The following is a 17,383-nucleotide window of genomic DNA, read 5'->3' on the forward strand; positions in this document are numbered from 1 at the left end:
AGGTGCGTCAGGTACTTAAGAAATTACGTGAAAATCACTTGTATGCCAAACCGGAGAAGTGTGAATTTCACGTCACGGAGGTATCCTTTTTAGGGTACATTATTTCCCCTCGGGGATTCCGAATGGAACCTAAGAAGCTCCAAGCCATCCTGAGTTGGGCGCAACCCACCAACTTAAAAGCAATTCAGCGCTTTTTAGGGTTTGCGAACTACTACAGAAGGTTTATTCACTCTTTCTCTGACATAGTTGCTCCCATTGTGGCACTCACTAAGAAGGGAGCAGATCCTACCAATTGGTCATGTGAAGCTAAAGTATCTTTTCAGGCCTTGAAACAAGCCTTTGTCTCAGCCCCTGTCCTTAGACATCGTAACCCAGAATTGCCTTTCATCGTTGAGGTAGATGCCTCGGAGGTTGGTGTAGGGGCTATCCTTTCTCAGAAGGATCCAGATTCCCTTGAGTTACATCCTTGTGCCTTTATGTCCAGGAAATTCTCATCTGCTGAATCCAACTACGATGTTGGTAATCGGGAGTTGCTGGCTATTAAATGGGCTTTTGAGGAGTGGAGACATTGGCTTGAAGGAGCGACCCATACCATTTCTGTTTTGACAGATCACAAAAATCTTCAATACATTGAATCAGCTAAGCGACTGAATGCCCGACAGGCTCGTTGGGCTTTATTTTTCACTCGTTTCAAATTCATTATCACCTTCAGACCTGGTTCCAAGAATACCAAGGCAGATGCCCTCTCACGCAGTTTTCTTCCCGCTCAAGACAACAGTCCTGTTACTCTCATACTTCCGCCTTCAGTCATTCAGGCAGGTCTCACACAGGATGTTTTTTCTCAATTGAAGCTGCTTCAACATCAAGCTCCGGGAAATACTCCTGCTGGTCGTCTTTTTGTTCCTGAGTTTTTGAGAGCAACTGTTTTGGAGGAATTTCATGATAGCAAAGTTGCAGGGCATCTGGGAGTCGCTAAAACTTTTGAATTGGTATCCCGCTCAGTGTGGTGGCCTGGTCTTTCTAAAGACATTAAAGAGTTTGTTTTTTCGTGTCAGGTCTGTGCACAGCATAAAGTTCCCCGTTCTTTGCCTATTGGTCAACTTATGCCATTGAATGTTCCTCTTAGACCATGGTCGCATATCTCCATGGATTTTGTGGTGGATCTCCCTCTGTCAGCTGGATGCACAGTCATATGGGTGGTAGTGGACCGTTTTAGTAAGATGGCTCATTTTATTGGTCTTCCCCGATTGCCATCTGCCCAGGGATTGGCAGTCTTGTTCCTCCGTCATGTTTTCAGACTCCATGGGTTACCCACTGATATTGTTTCTGACAGGGGTCCACAATTCATTGCACAGTTTTGGAAGTCTTTTTGTGCTTCGTTAAAAATGAAATTATCATTAACCTCCGGTTATCATCCGCAATCAAATGGACAGACTGAGCGAGTGAACCAATCCTTAAAACAATATTTGCGTTTGTACTCGGACAAACTCCAAAATGACTGGTCTGAGTTTCTTCCATTGGCAGAGTTTGCTTATAATAATGCCTGTCATTCCTCCACCAATGTGTCTCCATTTTTTGCAGTTTTTGGTTTCCACCCCAGAGCTAATTCATTTTTCCAACATTCCTCTGTCTCCTCTCTGGCCCTGACCTCTCATCTTAAACTTATTTGGAAAAAAAGTGCACATAGCTCTCAGAAAAGCAGCTTTCAAGGAAAAAGATTTTTCGGACAGGTTCCGGTGGCCGTGCACTTTTAGAGTAGGAGACAGGGTGTGGCTGTCGACTCGCAATATCAAACTTCGACAAACCTCAGCCAGATTGGGTCCTAGATTTATTGGACCATTTCTCATTATCAAAAAAGTCAATCCAGTTGCTTTCCGGTTACAGCTACCAAAAACGTTACGAATCGGAAATACCTTCCATTGCTCTTTGCTCAAACCATATGTTTCATCTAGCAGATTTCCTCGTAAAAAACCTCAGGGGAGATCACCAGTTAATGTACAGGGTCAGCAGGAGTTCGTGGTTGAGAAGGTTCTCGATTCCAAGCTGTCCCGGGGTCGGCTTTATTTTTTGGTGCATTGGAAAGGTTATGGTCCTGAGGAAAGGTCGTGGGTCCTAGATGAGGACCTTCATGCCCCAAGGCTCAAAAGGGCATTTTTTCAAGAATTTCCTCAGAAACCCGGATTTAGGGGTTCCTTGACCCCTCCTCAAGGGGGGGGTACTGTTAGGCGCCGAGGGTCCGCTCGTCAGTGCGGCCGGCGCCTAGCAACGGGGACGCCACTGTCGGATCGTGTTCCCCGTTGCTGGGTCTAAGTTTATATCATCACTGGTTTCCTGGCTGTGTAGCATGCAGCTGCACGGCATGTTGTAATTATCACTCATCTGTTTTCCTGGCCATGCAGCTTGTCAGCTGCATGGCATTTAATCCAATCAGCCTCCAAACAGCTGATTGGAAGACTCTCTGTTAAAAGCACTCCCAGGACTCCTCACAGACGCCGGTGATAGCTTCCTGTTTGCCTGATTCTGCTGCAGAGAGAGTTCCCAGTCCCGGTCTGTTCGTTTGTTCCTGTTCTCAGTGATCCAGTACTCGGAAGTTACCATCTGTTCCTGGAGTCTGACCGAGCACCTTTAACATCTGGTGGTGTTCGTGAGTCGCGGCGCAGCCGTGTGTTGCGGCTTGTCCGCTACTATTTATTATTGTGTTTATTTTGAGTTCTGGAGCTTTGCGGAGGATTCCGCTTCCACAAGATCCACTCTGGTGTCCAGCGGTGCCGGATAGGAGTGTCGGATCTGTGGATCCTTGGTTGTCCTTTTCCCTGGCGGCTAGTCCGCACATACCTTTTGATTTAGTTAAGTTAGCTTGTAACCCCTGGCTTGGTTGCTTAGTCAGAGGGCCCCTTGTTATCTCCCTGTCTCGGACTTCCCCTTGTCTCCCATTAAGACCTGCGGGGGCATCGGGGTTGGGCAGACATAATCCGCCCTTCGAACGCGGCTGCCATGGGCTCAAGCAACCATAGTCTCGCAGGGGATTTCTGATAACACGGGCGAGACAACGGAGTTAGGGCGCCAGGGGTTACTAGGCTCTCCAGCTCCCACAACCTGTATTTCATTCCTGTACTCAGATCTCTGCCATAAGATCTTCTCCAGTCTGGAGTACAGGAATCGTAACATTATCACCGGCCAGACAAAAGAAAAAATTTCAACAGGAGTTAATTTTTTCACTTATCCAGTAGGGAGAATTTTATCGGCCTCATGAATCCCACCGGTGTTGGGCCAAATCCTGGCCAGTTTTTGGTTAGTCAGATTCAGGAACTTACCCAGATGGTTCAGGATCTGTCCCTCCGGGTGAGCTCACAGGAAGATCTGTTACGGACTTCCCCGAGGGTCATCCCTGAACCAAAAATGCATCTGCCTGACCGTTTTTCTGGGGATAGAAAACAGTTTTTTAATTTTAAAGAGTCTTGTAAACTGTATTTTCGTTTAAGACCAGTTTCCTCAGGTACGGAGGCTCAGCGGGTTGGAATTATAATTTCTCTGCTTCAGGGGGATCCTCAGACCTGGGCTTTTGGTTTAAAGACAGACGATCCGGCCTTATCGTCTGTAGACGCTTTTTTGAAATCTTTAGGGCTATTGTATGACGACCCTGATAGAGAGGCATCCGCAGAAAGTCAGTTGCGTGTTCTAAGACAGGGTAGGAATCCTGCAGAGAATTATTGTACGGAGTTTCGCCGTTGGTCGAACGACTGTGGCTGGAATGATCCTGCCCTGCGCAGTCAGTTTCGCCTCGGCTTATCTGAATCTATAAAAGACAGCCTCCTTCAGTATCCCGCTCCTGAGAACTTTGATAAACTCATGGAGCTCTCTATTAAAATAGATCGTCGGCTCAGAGAGCGGAGGACTGAGAAAGGGGCATCTGTAGTTTCTTTTCCCTGTGTTTCTTCCGTTCCGATAGACATGGAGGAGCCTATGCAGATTGGTCTCTCCAAATTGTCTCCGGAAGAAAGAACCAGGAGGCAAAATTCTGGTCTGTGTTTGTACTGCGGAGGTAAGGGACATTTTGCCCGTAGTTGCCCAAACAAGTCGGGAAACTTCCTGACCAAGTGAATAGTGAGGGGGTTCACTTTGGTCTACAGCTCATCTCCTCAAATAATTCACTATTGGTTCCTGCTAAAGTTTCTTATGACAGCCTCTGTTCCTCGGTCTCTGCTTTTGTGGACAGTGGAGCTGCAGGAAACTTTATGGACTTAACATGGGCCAAGGCCTTAGGTATTCCTCAGTTAACCTTAAGTAGGTGTATCACCATGCATGGTTTAGATGGGAGTCCCTTATCCAATGGGGTTATTTCTCTATGTACACCTCCTGTTTTGCTCTCGGTGGGAGCTCTACATTCTGAAAAGATTGAGTTTTTTCTTACCCATTGTCCAGCAGTTCCTGTGGTTCTGGGTCACCCTTGGCTGGCCTTTCATAATCCCATCATAGATTGGCAGTCTGGGGAGATTCTACAATGGAGTACCATCTGTGATAAAGAATGTATTACACTTCCTATCCGAGTAGCTGCTGCCAGGTCCGCACATATTCCTGGAGAATACCAAGATTTTTTGGATGTGTTTTCCAAGGGCAATGCGGATATTTTGCCTCCCCATAGGCCTTATGATTGTACCATTGAGTTAATTCCTGGTGCCACGTTGCCTAAAGGAAGGTTATATGCATTGTCTGGTCCTGAAACTGTGGCCATGAATGAGTATGTGAAAGAAAGTCTTGAGAAAGGGTTTATCAGGCCATCTAAATCCCCTTTAAGTGCAGGTTTTTTCTTCGTAGAGAAGAAGGATGGTTCCCTCAGACCCTGCATTGACTTTCGAGCCCTGAATAAAATCTCAGTAAAGAATACTTACCCTCTGCCTCTGATCTCTGTCCTCTTTGATCAGCTACGTTCGGCTGTTATTTTTTCCAAGATTGACCTGAGAGGAGCATATAATCTCATTAGAATCAGATCGGGGGATGAGTGGAAAACGGCATTCAGTACTCAATCAGGTCACTATGAGTATCTGGTCATGCCTTTCGGCCTATCTAACGCTCCGGCAGTCTTTCAGGATCTCATTAATGATGTGCTCCGTGAGTTTCTGGGAAGATTCGTTGTGGTCTATTTAGACGACATTTTGATTTATTCTGACTCTATAGAACAACATGTTACCCAGGTGCGTCAGGTACTTAAGAAATTACGTGAAAATCACTTGTATGCCAAACCGGAGAAGTGTGAATTTCACGTCACGGAGGTATCCTTTTTAGGGTACATTATTTCCCCTCGGGGATTCCGAATGGAACCTAAGAAGCTCCAAGCCATCCTGAGTTGGGCGCAACCCACCAACTTAAAAGCAATTCAGCGCTTTTTAGGGTTTGCGAACTACTACAGAAGGTTTATTCACTCTTTCTCTGACATAGTTGCTCCCATTGTGGCACTCACTAAGAAGGGAGCAGATCCTACCAATTGGTCATGTGAAGCTAAAGTATCTTTTCAGGCCTTGAAACAAGCCTTTGTCTCAGCCCCTGTCCTTAGACATCCCAACCCAGAATTGCCTTTCATCGTTGAGGTAGATGCCTCGGAGGTTGGTGTAGGGGCTATCCTTTCTCAGAAGGATCCAGATTCCCTTGAGTTACATCCTTGTGCCTTTATGTCCAGGAAATTCTCATCTGCTGAATCCAACTACGATGTTGGTAATCGGGAGTTGCTGGCTATTAAATGGGCTTTTGAGGAGTGGAGACATTGGCTTGAAGGAGCGACCCATACCATTTCTGTTTTGACAGATCACAAAAATCTTCAATACATTGAATCAGCTAAGCGACTGAATGCCCGACAGGCTCGTTGGGCTTTATTTTTCACTCGTTTCAAATTCATTATCACCTTCAGACCTGGTTCCAAGAATACCAAGGCAGATGCCCTCTCACGCAGTTTTCTTCCCGCTCAAGACAACAGTCCTGTTACTCTCATACTTCCGCCTTCAGTCATTCAGGCAGGTCTCACACAGGATGTTTTTTCTCAATTGAAGCTGCTTCAACATCAAGCTCCGGGAAATACTCCTGCTGGTCGTCTTTTTGTTCCTGAGTTTTTGAGAGCAACTGTTTTGGAGGAATTTCATGATAGCAAAGTTGCAGGGCATCTGGGAGTCGCTAAAACTTTTGAATTGGTATCCCGCTCAGTGTGGTGGCCTGGTCTTTCTAAAGACATTAAAGAGTTTGTTTTTTCGTGTCAGGTCTGTGCACAGCATAAAGTTCCCCGTTCTTTGCCTATTGGTCAACTTATGCCATTGAATGTTCCTCTTAGACCATGGTCGCATATCTCCATGGATTTTGTGGTGGATCTCCCTCTGTCAGCTGGATGCACAGTCATATGGGTGGTAGTGGACCGTTTTAGTAAGATGGCTCATTTTATTGGTCTTCCCCGATTGCCATCTGCCCAGGGATTGGCAGTCTTGTTCCTCCGTCATGTTTTCAGACTCCATGGGTTACCCACTGATATTGTTTCTGACAGGGGTCCACAATTCATTGCACAGTTTTGGAAGTCTTTTTGTGCTTCGTTAAAAATGAAATTATCATTAACCTCCGGTTATCATCCGCAATCAAATGGACAGACTGAGCGAGTGAACCAATCCTTAAAACAATATTTGCGTTTGTACTCGGACAAACTCCAAAATGACTGGTCTGAGTTTCTTCCATTGGCAGAGTTTGCTTATAATAATGCCTGTCATTCCTCCACCAATGTGTCTCCATTTTTTGCAGTTTTTGGTTTCCACCCCAGAGCTAATTCATTTTTCCAACATTCCTCTGTCTCCTCTCTGGCCCTGACCTCTCATCTTAAACTTATTTGGAAAAAAAGTGCACATAGCTCTCAGAAAAGCAGCTTTCAAGGAAAAAGATTTTTCGGACAGGTTCCGGTGGCCGTGCACTTTTAGAGTAGGAGACAGGGTGTGGCTGTCGACTCGCAATATCAAACTTCGACAAACCTCAGCCAGATTGGGTCCTAGATTTATTGGACCATTTCTCATTATCAAAAAAGTCAATCCAGTTGCTTTCCGGTTACAGCTACCAAAAACGTTACGAATCGGAAATACCTTCCATTGCTCTTTGCTCAAACCATATGTTTCATCTAGCAGATTTCCTCGTAAAAAACCTCAGGGGAGATCACCAGTTAATGTACAGGGTCAGCAGGAGTTCGTGGTTGAGAAGGTTCTCGATTCCAAGCTGTCCCGGGGTCGGCTTTATTTTTTGGTGCATTGGAAAGGTTATGGTCCTGAGGAAAGGTCGTGGGTCCTAGATGAGGACCTTCATGCCCCAAGGCTCAAAAGGGCATTTTTTCAAGAATTTCCTCAGAAACCCGGATTTAGGGGTTCCTTGACCCCTCCTCAAGGGGGGGGTACTGTTAGGCGCCGAGGGTCCGCTCGTCAGTGCGGCCGGCGCCTAGCAACGGGGACGCCACTGTCGGATCGTGTTCCCCGTTGCTGGGTCTAAGTTTATATCATCACTGGTTTCCTGGCTGTGTAGCATGCAGCTGCACGGCATGTTGTAATTATCACTCATCTGTTTTCCTGGCCATGCAGCTTGTCAGCTGCATGGCATTTAATCCAATCAGCCTCCAAACAGCTGATTGGAAGACTCTCTGTTAAAAGCACTCCCAGGACTCCTCACAGACGCCGGTGATAGCTTCCTGTTTGCCTGATTCTGCTGCAGAGAGAGTTCCCAGTCCCGGTCTGTTCGTTTGTTCCTGTTCTCAGTGATCCAGTACTCGGAAGTTACCATCTGTTCCTGGAGTCTGACCGAGCACCTTTAACATCTGGTGGTGTTCGTGAGTCGCGGCGCAGCCGTGTGTTGCGGCTTGTCCGCTACTATTTATTATTGTGTTTATTTTGAGTTCTGGAGCTTTGCGGAGGATTCCGCTTCCACAAGATCCACTCTGGTGTCCAGCGGTGCCGGATAGGAGTGTCGGATCTGTGGATCCTTGGTTGTCCTTTTCCCTGGCGGCTAGTCCGCACATACCTTTTGATTTAGTTAAGTTAGCTTGTAACCCCTGGCTTGGTTGCTTAGTCAGAGGGCCCCTTGTTATCTCCCTGTCTCGGACTTCCCCTTGTCTCCCATTAAGACCTGCGGGGGCATCGGGGTTGGGCAGACATAATCCGCCCTTCGAACGCGGCTGCCATGGGCTCAAGCAACCATAGTCTCGCAGGGGATTTCTGATAACACGGGCGAGACAACGGAGTTAGGGCGCCAGGGGTTACTAGGCTCTCCAGCTCCCACAACCTGTATTTCATTCCTGTACTCAGATCTCTGCCATAAGATCTTCTCCAGTCTGGAGTACAGGAATCGTAACAAGAAGTGACTGCTGGGAATGGGGCATTATACAGTAACACCAGGGGATGTGTCTGGGTGATGACTGGAGAGGTGACTGCTGGGAATGGGGCATTATACAGTAACACCAGAGGAAGTTTCTGGGTGATGACTGGAGAGGTGACCGCTGGGAATGGAACATTATACAGTAACATTAGGGGACGTGTCTGGGTGATGACTGGAGAGGTGACTGCTGGGAATGGGACATTATACAGTAACACCGGGGTATGTGTCTGGGTGATGACTGGAGAGGTGACTGCTGGGAATGGGACATTATACAGTAACACCAGGGAATGTGTCTGGGTGATGACTGGAGAGGTGTCTGCTGGGAATGGGACATTATACAGTAACACCAGGGAATGTATCTGGGTGATGACTGGAGAGGTGACTGTTGGGAATGGGGCATTATACAGTAACACCAGAGGAAGTTTCTGGGTGATGACTGGAGAGGTGACCGCTGGGAATGAAACATTATACAGTAACATTAGGGGACGTGTCTGGGTGATGACTGGAGAAGTGACTGCTGGGAATGGGGCATTATACAGTAACACCTGGGGATGTGTCTGGGTGATGACTGGAGAAGTGACTGCTGGGAATGGGGCATTATACAGTAACACCAGGGGATGTGTCTGGGTGATGACTGGAGAGGTGACTGCTGGGAATGGGGCATTATACAGTAACACCAGAGGAAGTTTCTGGGTGATGACTGGAGAGGTGACCGCTGGGAATGGAACATTATACAGTAACATTAGGGGACGTGTCTGGGTGATGACTGGAGAGGTGACTGCTGGGAATGGGACATTATACAGTAACACCGGGGTATGTGTCTGGGTGATGACTGGAGAGGTGACTGCTGGGAATGGGACATTATACAGTAACACCGGGGTATGTGTCTGGGTGATGACTGGAGAGGTGACTGCTGGGAATGGGACATTATACAGTAACACCAGGGGATGTGTCTGGGTGATGACTGGAGAGGTGACTGCTGGGAATGGGGCATTATACAGTAACACCGGGGGATTTTTCTGGGTGATGACTGGAGAGGTGACTGCTGGGAATGGGGCATTATACAGTAACACCAGGGGGTGTGTCTGGGTGATGACTGGAGAAGTGACTGCTGGGAATGGGGCATTATACAGTAACACCTGGGGATGTGTCTGGGTGATGACTGGAGAAGTGACTGCTGGGAATGGGGCATTATACAGTAACACCAGGGGATGTGTCTGGGTGATGACTGGAGAGGTGACTGCTGGGAATGGGACATTATACAGTAACACCAGGGGGGGTGTCTGGGTGATGACTGGAGAAGTAACTGCTGGGAATGGGGCATTATACAGTAACACCAGGATGTGTGTCTCGGTGATGACTCAAGAGGTGACTGCTGCAAATAGGACATTATACAGTAACACCAGGGAATGTATCTGGGTGATGACTGGAGAGGTGACTGTTGGGAATGGGGCATTATACAGTAACACCAGAGGAAGTTTCTGGGTGATGACTGGAGAGGTGACCGCTGGGAATGGAACATTATACAGTAAGATTAGGGGACGTGTCTGGGTGATGACTGGAGAGGTGACTGCTGGGAATGGGACATTATACAGTAACACCGGGGTATGTGTCTGGGTGATGACTGGAGAAGTGACTGCTGGGAATGGGGCATTATACAGTAACACCAGGGGATGTGTCTGGGTGATGACTGGAGAGGTGACTGCTGGGAATGGGGCATTATACAGTAACACCAGAGGAAGTTTCTGGGTGATAACTGGAGAGGTGACCGCTGGGAATGGAACATTATACAGTAACATTAGGGGACGTGTCTGGGTGATGACTGGAGAGGTGACTGCTGGGAATGGGACATTATACAGTAACACCGGGGTATGTGTCTGGGTGATGACTGGAGAGGTGACTGCTGGGAATGGGACATTATACAGTAACACCAGGGAATGTGTCTGGGTGATGACTGGAGAGGTGACTGTTGGGAATGGGGCATTATACAGTAACACCAGAGGAAGTTTCTGGGTGATGACTGGAGAGGTGACCGCTGGGAATGGAACATTATACAGTAAGATTAGGGGACGTGTCTGGGTGATGACTGGAGAGGTGACCGCTGGGAATGGGACATTATACAGTAACACCGGGGTATGTGTCTGGGTGATGACTGGAGAGGTGACTGCTGGGAATGGGACATTATACAGTAATACCAGTGGATGTGTCTGGGTGATGACTGGAGAGGTGATTGCTGGGAATGGGGCATTATACAGTAACACCAGGGGGGGTGTCTGGGTGATGACTGGAGAAGTGACTGCTGGGAATGGGGCATTATACAGTAACACCTGGGGATGTGTCTGGGTGATGACTGGAGAAGTGACTGTTGGGAATGGGGCATTATACAGTAACACCAGAGGAAGTTTCTGGGTGATGACTGGAGAGGTGACCGCTGGGAATGGAACATTATACAGTAACATTAGGGGACGTGTCTGGGTGATGACTGGAGAGGTGACTGCTGGGAATGGGACATTATACAGTAACACCGGGGTATGTGTCTGGGTGATGACTGGAGAAGTGACTGCTGGGAATGGGACATTATACAGTAACACCAGGGGGGGTGTCTGGGTGATGACTGGAGAGGTGACTGCTGGGAATGGGACATTATACAGTAACACCGGGGTATGTGTCTGGGTGATGACTGGAGAGGTGACTGCTGGGAATGGGACATTATACAGTAACACCAGGGGATGTGTCTGGGTGATGACTGGAGAGGTGACTGCTGGGAATGGGGCATTATACAGTAACACCGGGGGATGTGTCTGGGTGATGACTGGAGAAGTGACTGCTGGGAATGGGGCATTATACAGTAACACCAGGATGTGTGTCTCGGTGATGACTCAAGAGGTGACTGCTGCAAATAGGACATTATACAGTAACACCAGGGAATGTATCTGGGTGATGACTGGAGAGGTGACTGTTGGGAATGGGGCATTATACAGTAACACCAGAGGAAGTTTCTGGGTGATGACTGGAGAGGTGACCGCTGGGAATGGAACATTATACAGTAAGATTAGGGGACGTGTCTGGGTGATGACTGGAGAGGTGACTGCTGGGAATGGGACATTATACAGTAACACCGGGGTATGTGTCTGGGTGATGACTGGAGAAGTGACTGCTGGGAATGGGGCATTATACAGTAACACCTGGGGATGTGTCTGGGTGATGACTGGAGAAGTGACTGTTGGGAATGGGGCATTATACAGTAACACCAGAGGAAGTTTCTGGGTGATGACTGGAGAGGTGACCGCTGGGAATGGAACATTATACAGTAACATTAGGGGACGTGTCTGGGTGATGACTGGAGAGGTGACTGCTGGGAATGGGACATTATACAGTAACACCGGGGTATGTGTCTGGGTGATGACTGGAGAAGTGACTGCTGGGAATGGGACATTATACAGTAACACCAGGGGGGGTGTCTGGGTGATGACTGGAGAGGTGACTGCTGGGAATGGGACATTATACAGTAACACCGGGGTATGTGTCTGGGTGATGACTGGAGAGGTGACTGCTGGGAATGGGACATTATACAGTAACACCAGGGGATGTGTCTGGGTGATGACTGGAGAGGTGACTGCTGGGAATGGGGCATTATACAGTAACACCGGGGGATGTGTCTGGGTGATGACTGGAGAAGTGACTGCTGGGAATGGGGCATTATACAGTAACACCAGGATGTGTGTCTCGGTGATGACTCAAGAGGTGACTGCTGCAAATAGGACATTATACAGTAACACCAGGGAATGTATCTGGGTGATGACTGGAGAGGTGACTGTTGGGAATGGGGCATTATACAGTAACACCAGAGGAAGTTTCTGGGTGATGACTGGAGAGGTGACTGCTGGGAATGGGGCATTATACAGTAACACCGGGGGATGTGTCTGGGTGATGACTGGAGAGGTGACTGCTGGGAATGCGGCATTATACAGTAACACCAGGGGGGGTGTCTGGGTGATGACTGGAGAAGTGACTGCTGGGAATGGGGCATTATACAGTAACACCTGGGGATGTGTCTGGGTGATGACTGGAGAGGTGACTGCTGGGAATGGGACATTATACAGTAACACCAGGGGATGTGTCTGGGTGATGACTGGAGAGGTGACTGCTGGGAATGGCACATTATACAGTAAAACCGGGGGATGTGTCTGGGTGATGACTGGAGAGGTGACTGCTGGGAATGGGGCATTATACAGTAACACCGGGGGATGTGTCTGGGTGATGACTGGAGAGGTGACTGCTGGGAATGGGGCATTATACAGTAACACCAGGGGATGTGTCTGGGTGATGACTGTATCACAGTGTGTGTCAGGTTTCTATAAGGTGTCAGGATGTCACTGTCTATGTCTCCATGCAGGAGGTGGAGTGTATAGAGGAACACAGGGGTCTGTACAAGGACGTGATGATGGAGAATCACCGGCCCCACACATCACTGGGTAAGGGGAGACTGTCATGTATTGTACAGGGGAGAGCAGGTATGGGGGCCCCTATATACACACATCATCTGATAATCACATATATACACTGTACTCAGTCACTGCGTGTCTCCTACAGAAGGACCCAGTAACAGAGATACCCCAGAGAGATGTCCCCGTCCTCTGTATTCCCAGGACTGTACAGAGGAGAATCACAGGATCCCACAGGAGGATCAGGTAGGTGGGCTATAGGGTCTCCCCAATAAACCAAAGTGACTGTCACTGTATGTTGTGTAGAGGAGCTGTGTGTCATTATATTTGTATTGTTTACATAGGGTGAAGCCCAATTAAATAATATTAAAATCAAAGATACAGAGGGAGAAGAAGAGACATGTGTGACTGATATAAAGGCAGAAGATACAGAGGGAGAAGAAGAGACGTATGTGACTGATATAAAGGCAGAAGATATAGATGGAGAAGAAGAGACGTATGTGACTGATATAAAGGCAGAAGATATAGAGGGAGATGAAGAGACGTATGTGACTGATATAACGGCAGAAGATATAGATGGAGAAGAAGAGACGTATGTGACTGATATAAAGGCAGAAGATATAGAGGGAGAAGAAGAGATGTATGTGACTGATATAAAGGCAGAAGATACAGAGGGAGAAGAAGAGACGTATGTGACTGATATAAAGGCAGAAGATATAGGGGGAGAAGAAGAGACGTATGTGACTGATATAAAGGCAGAAGATTTAGGGGGAGAAGAAGAGACGTATGTGACTGATATAAAGGCAGAAGATACAGAAGGAGAAGAAGAGACGTATGTGACTGATATAAAGGCAGAAGATATAGAGGGAGAAGAAGAGATGTATGTGACTGATATAAAGGCAGAAGATATAGAGGGAGAAGAAGAGACGTATGTGACTGATATGAAGGCAGAAGATACAGAGGGAGAAGAAGAGACGTATGTGACTGATAAAAAGGCAGAAGATATAGATGGAGAAGAGGAGACGTATGTGACTGATATAAAAGCAGAAGATACAGAGGGAGAAGAAGAGACATATGTGACTGATATAAAGGCAGAAGATATAGAGGGAGAAGAAGAGACGTATGTGACTGATATAAAGGCAGAAGATATAGAGGGAGAAGAAGAGACGTATGTGACTGATATAAAGGCAGAAGATATAGAGGGAGAAGAAGAGACATATGTGACTGATATAAAGGCAGAAGCTATAGAGGGAGAAGAAGAGACGTATGTGACTGATATGAAGGCAGAAGATATTGCGGGAGAAGAAGAAACGTATGTGACTGATATGAAGGCAGAAGATACAGAGCGAGAAGAAGAGACGTATGTGACCGATATAAAGACAGAAGATATAGAGGGAGAAGAAGAGACGTATGTGACTGATATAAAGGCAGAAGATACAGAGGGAGAAGAAGAGACGTATGTGACTGATATAGAGACAGAAGATACTGAGGAAGAAGAAGAGACGTATCTGAAGGGTGATCAGCAGTGTGAGGAGGAGGAGATCCCTACAGATATCAGCACAGGTGAGTAATAAACACTTATTACAGGAAAGTGTCACATATTCTCCTTCCTTCTGACCAGTCTCTTCTCCACACTCTCTGGGGTATATTGTACATCAGGAGCCATCAGCCCCTATTATACTCCAGCTCTCCGCCTCACATCATGTCACTGTGTGTTACCAGCCCAGAGATCTGACCAGTCTCCTCCCCACACTCTCTGGTGTATCTCATACATCAGGGGCCAGCAGCCCCTATTATACTCCTGCTCTCACCCTCACATCATGTCACTGTGTGTTACCAGCCCAGAGATCTGACCAGTCTCCTCCCCACACTCTCTGGGGTGTATTGTACATCAGTAGCCATCAGCCCCTATTATACTCCAGCTCTCCGCCTCACATCATGTCTGTGTGTTACCAGCCCAGAGATCTGAACAGTCTCCTCCCCACACTCTTTGGTGTATCTCATACATCAGGAGCCTTCAACCCCTATTATACTCCTGCTCTCCCCTTCACATCATGTCACTGTGTTACCAGCCCAGAGATCTGACCAGTCTCCTCCCCACACTCTCTGGTGTATCTCATACACCAGGAGCCATCAGCCACTATTATACTCCTGCTCTCCCTCTCTCATCATGTCACTGTGTTACCAGCCCAGAGATCTGACCAGTCTCCTCCCCACACTCTCTGGTGTATCTCATACACCAGGAGCCATCAGCCACTATTATACTCCTGCTCTCCCTCTCTCATCATGTCACTGTGTGTTACCAGCCCAGAGATCTGACCAGTCTCCTCCCCACACTCTCTGGTATATCTCATACATCAGGAGCCATCAGCCCCTATTATACTCCTGCTCTCTCCCTCACATCATGTCACTGTGTTACCAGCCCAGAGATCTGAACAGTCTCCTCCCCACACTCTTTGGTGTATCTCATACATCAGGAGCCTTCAACCCCTATTATACTCCTACTCTCCCCTTCACATAATCTCACTGTGTGTTACCAGCCCAGAGTTCTGACCAGTCTCCTCCCCACACTCTCTGGCATATCTCATACATCAGGAGCCATCAGCCCATATTAATCCCATAGTCTTCTTATCATGTCACTGAGGTCAGGTAGGATTTGTTTTCTGTAACTAACATGGTGTTGAGTCTCTGCAATAAGAAGGCAAGCTGAGAACTGAGCTCTCTGCCCTAGAACGCCAGTCTCCTTTTTCGAGTAGGCCGTGAAATTGTTCTTCAGCACACGGATGACTAATGCATTATAGGAGGTCACTGGATTCAGTGGACCATGCTTTAATTAAGAATTGGAACCTCTTAATAGTTCTTATTTTCTAAAGCAGAGTAATGGGAAGTGTATGTGACAGGATGGTCTTCATTCCTTAATATAGGTACTCCATTCCTAGTATGTCTGCAAGTAGAGACCTCATAGATAGAAAAGTTCATACTTCATGAGCAAACAGATTGATTATGGGGAGTGATATTCTGTACAGATGTCCTGGAGAAGGTATCTAGACAATCCCTGTTATACAGAGTGGAGATCATGTAAAGAGGGATAGACACCTTGATAGAAGAATGGTCTGGTTACGCCCCTTGGCTAGAGGATCGGTCCAGTTACGTCCCTTGGCTAGAGGATCGGTCTAATTTTGCCCCTTGGCTAGAGGATCGGTCCGGTTTTGCCCCTGGCTAGAGGATCGTTATGGTTTTGCCTCTGGGCTAGAGCATGGGGTCCGGTTTTGCCCCTGGCAGGAAGAACGGTCCGGTTTTGCCCCTGGCTAGAGGAACGATCCGGTCAGGCCCCTGGGCAGCAGGTGATCACTAAAAAAGCCTAGTTAATCTCCCATTTATAGCGGATCTTTCGTCTGGAGAAAAATTAAATGATACTAAAATTCTCTGGTGAAAATGTCTGTGTATCTTCATTCTCTATAACGTCTGCAATTTAAAGACCTAAGAAACTGTAGGTTAGTATGACAGTACAACAGGAGATTACGTAGAAAGCCCTTTCGAAACAAGTGTGGCGATCCATCAGTGCATTCGGTTGTTGGGTAAAATGGTGGCGGCCTACGAGGCCATACAGTTTGGCAGGTTCCATGCCAGAGTTTTCCAGTAGGACCTGTTGGACAAATGGTCGGGTTCCCACCTACACATGCACCGAAAGATAATCCTGTCGTCAAAAGCTAGGATTTCACTCCTGTGGTGATTACACAGCTCTCACCTACTGGAGGTACGCAGATTCGGGATTCAGGACTGGCTCCTGGTGACCACGGATCCAAGTCTCCGAGGCGTGGGAACTGTCACTCAGGGAGAAAGCTTCCAAGGGAAATGGTCTAGTCAGGAAGCCTGCCTTCACATAAACGTGCTGGAATTGAGAGCCATTTACAACGGCTTTCAACAAGCGGTACATCTTCAAGATCATCCCATGCAGATCCAGTCGGACAATGTAACAGCAGTCGCGTACATAAACAGGCAGAGTGTAACGAAAAGCAGAGCGGCAATGGCAGAGGTGACGAAGATCCTCCTCTGGGCAGAAAGACATCTAAAGGCTCTGTCAGCAATTTTCATTCCAGGAGTAGACAACTGGGAAGCAGACTTCCTCAGCAGACATGATCTCCATCCAGGAGAGTGGGGCCTCCACCAAGAAGTCTTCGCAGAGGTGACAAGTCTTTGGGGAGTTCCTCAAGTAGACATGATGGCATCTCGTCTCAACAAGAAGCTTCAGAGATATTGTTCCAGGTCGAGAGAACCTCAAGCATTAGCGGTGGATGCGCTAGTGGCCCAGTGGGTTTTCCGGTCAGTGTCTGTCTTCCCTCCACTTCCGCTGATCCCAAAAGGGCTCAGGATCATTAGAAGAATAGGAGTTCGAGCAATCTTCATTGCCGCAGACTGGCCAAGGAGGGCTTGGTGCCCAGATCTTCAGGAGTAGCTCATAGAAGATCCTCTTCCTCTTCGCGAGGACCTGTTACAGCAGGGGCCGTGCGTGTATCAAGACTTACCGCGGCTACGTTTGACGGCATGGCTGTTGAGCG

At 47.7% G+C, this 17,383-nt stretch overlaps 1 protein-coding gene across 1 annotated transcript in view; it reads left to right on the forward strand.

The window, feature by feature from the left end:
- LOC134983540 (zinc finger protein 615-like) overlaps positions 1–17,383 on the forward strand; it is a 332,472-nt gene that overhangs the window by 156,502 nt on the left and 158,587 nt on the right. The window contains exons 4-6 of the mRNA XM_063949196.1: positions 12,776–12,854; positions 12,973–13,070; positions 13,169–14,387. Of these exons, the coding sequence (XP_063805266.1) occupies positions 12,776–12,854; positions 12,973–13,070; positions 13,169–14,387 (1,396 nt within the window). The remainder of the gene's footprint in view (positions 1–12,775; positions 12,855–12,972; positions 13,071–13,168; positions 14,388–17,383) is intronic.

The sequence above is a fragment of the Pseudophryne corroboree genome (genome assembly GCF_028390025.1).
Source record: "Pseudophryne corroboree isolate aPseCor3 chromosome 3 unlocalized genomic scaffold, aPseCor3.hap2 SUPER_3_unloc_17, whole genome shotgun sequence".
Taxonomy (NCBI): Eukaryota; Metazoa; Chordata; class Amphibia; order Anura; family Myobatrachidae; genus Pseudophryne; species Pseudophryne corroboree.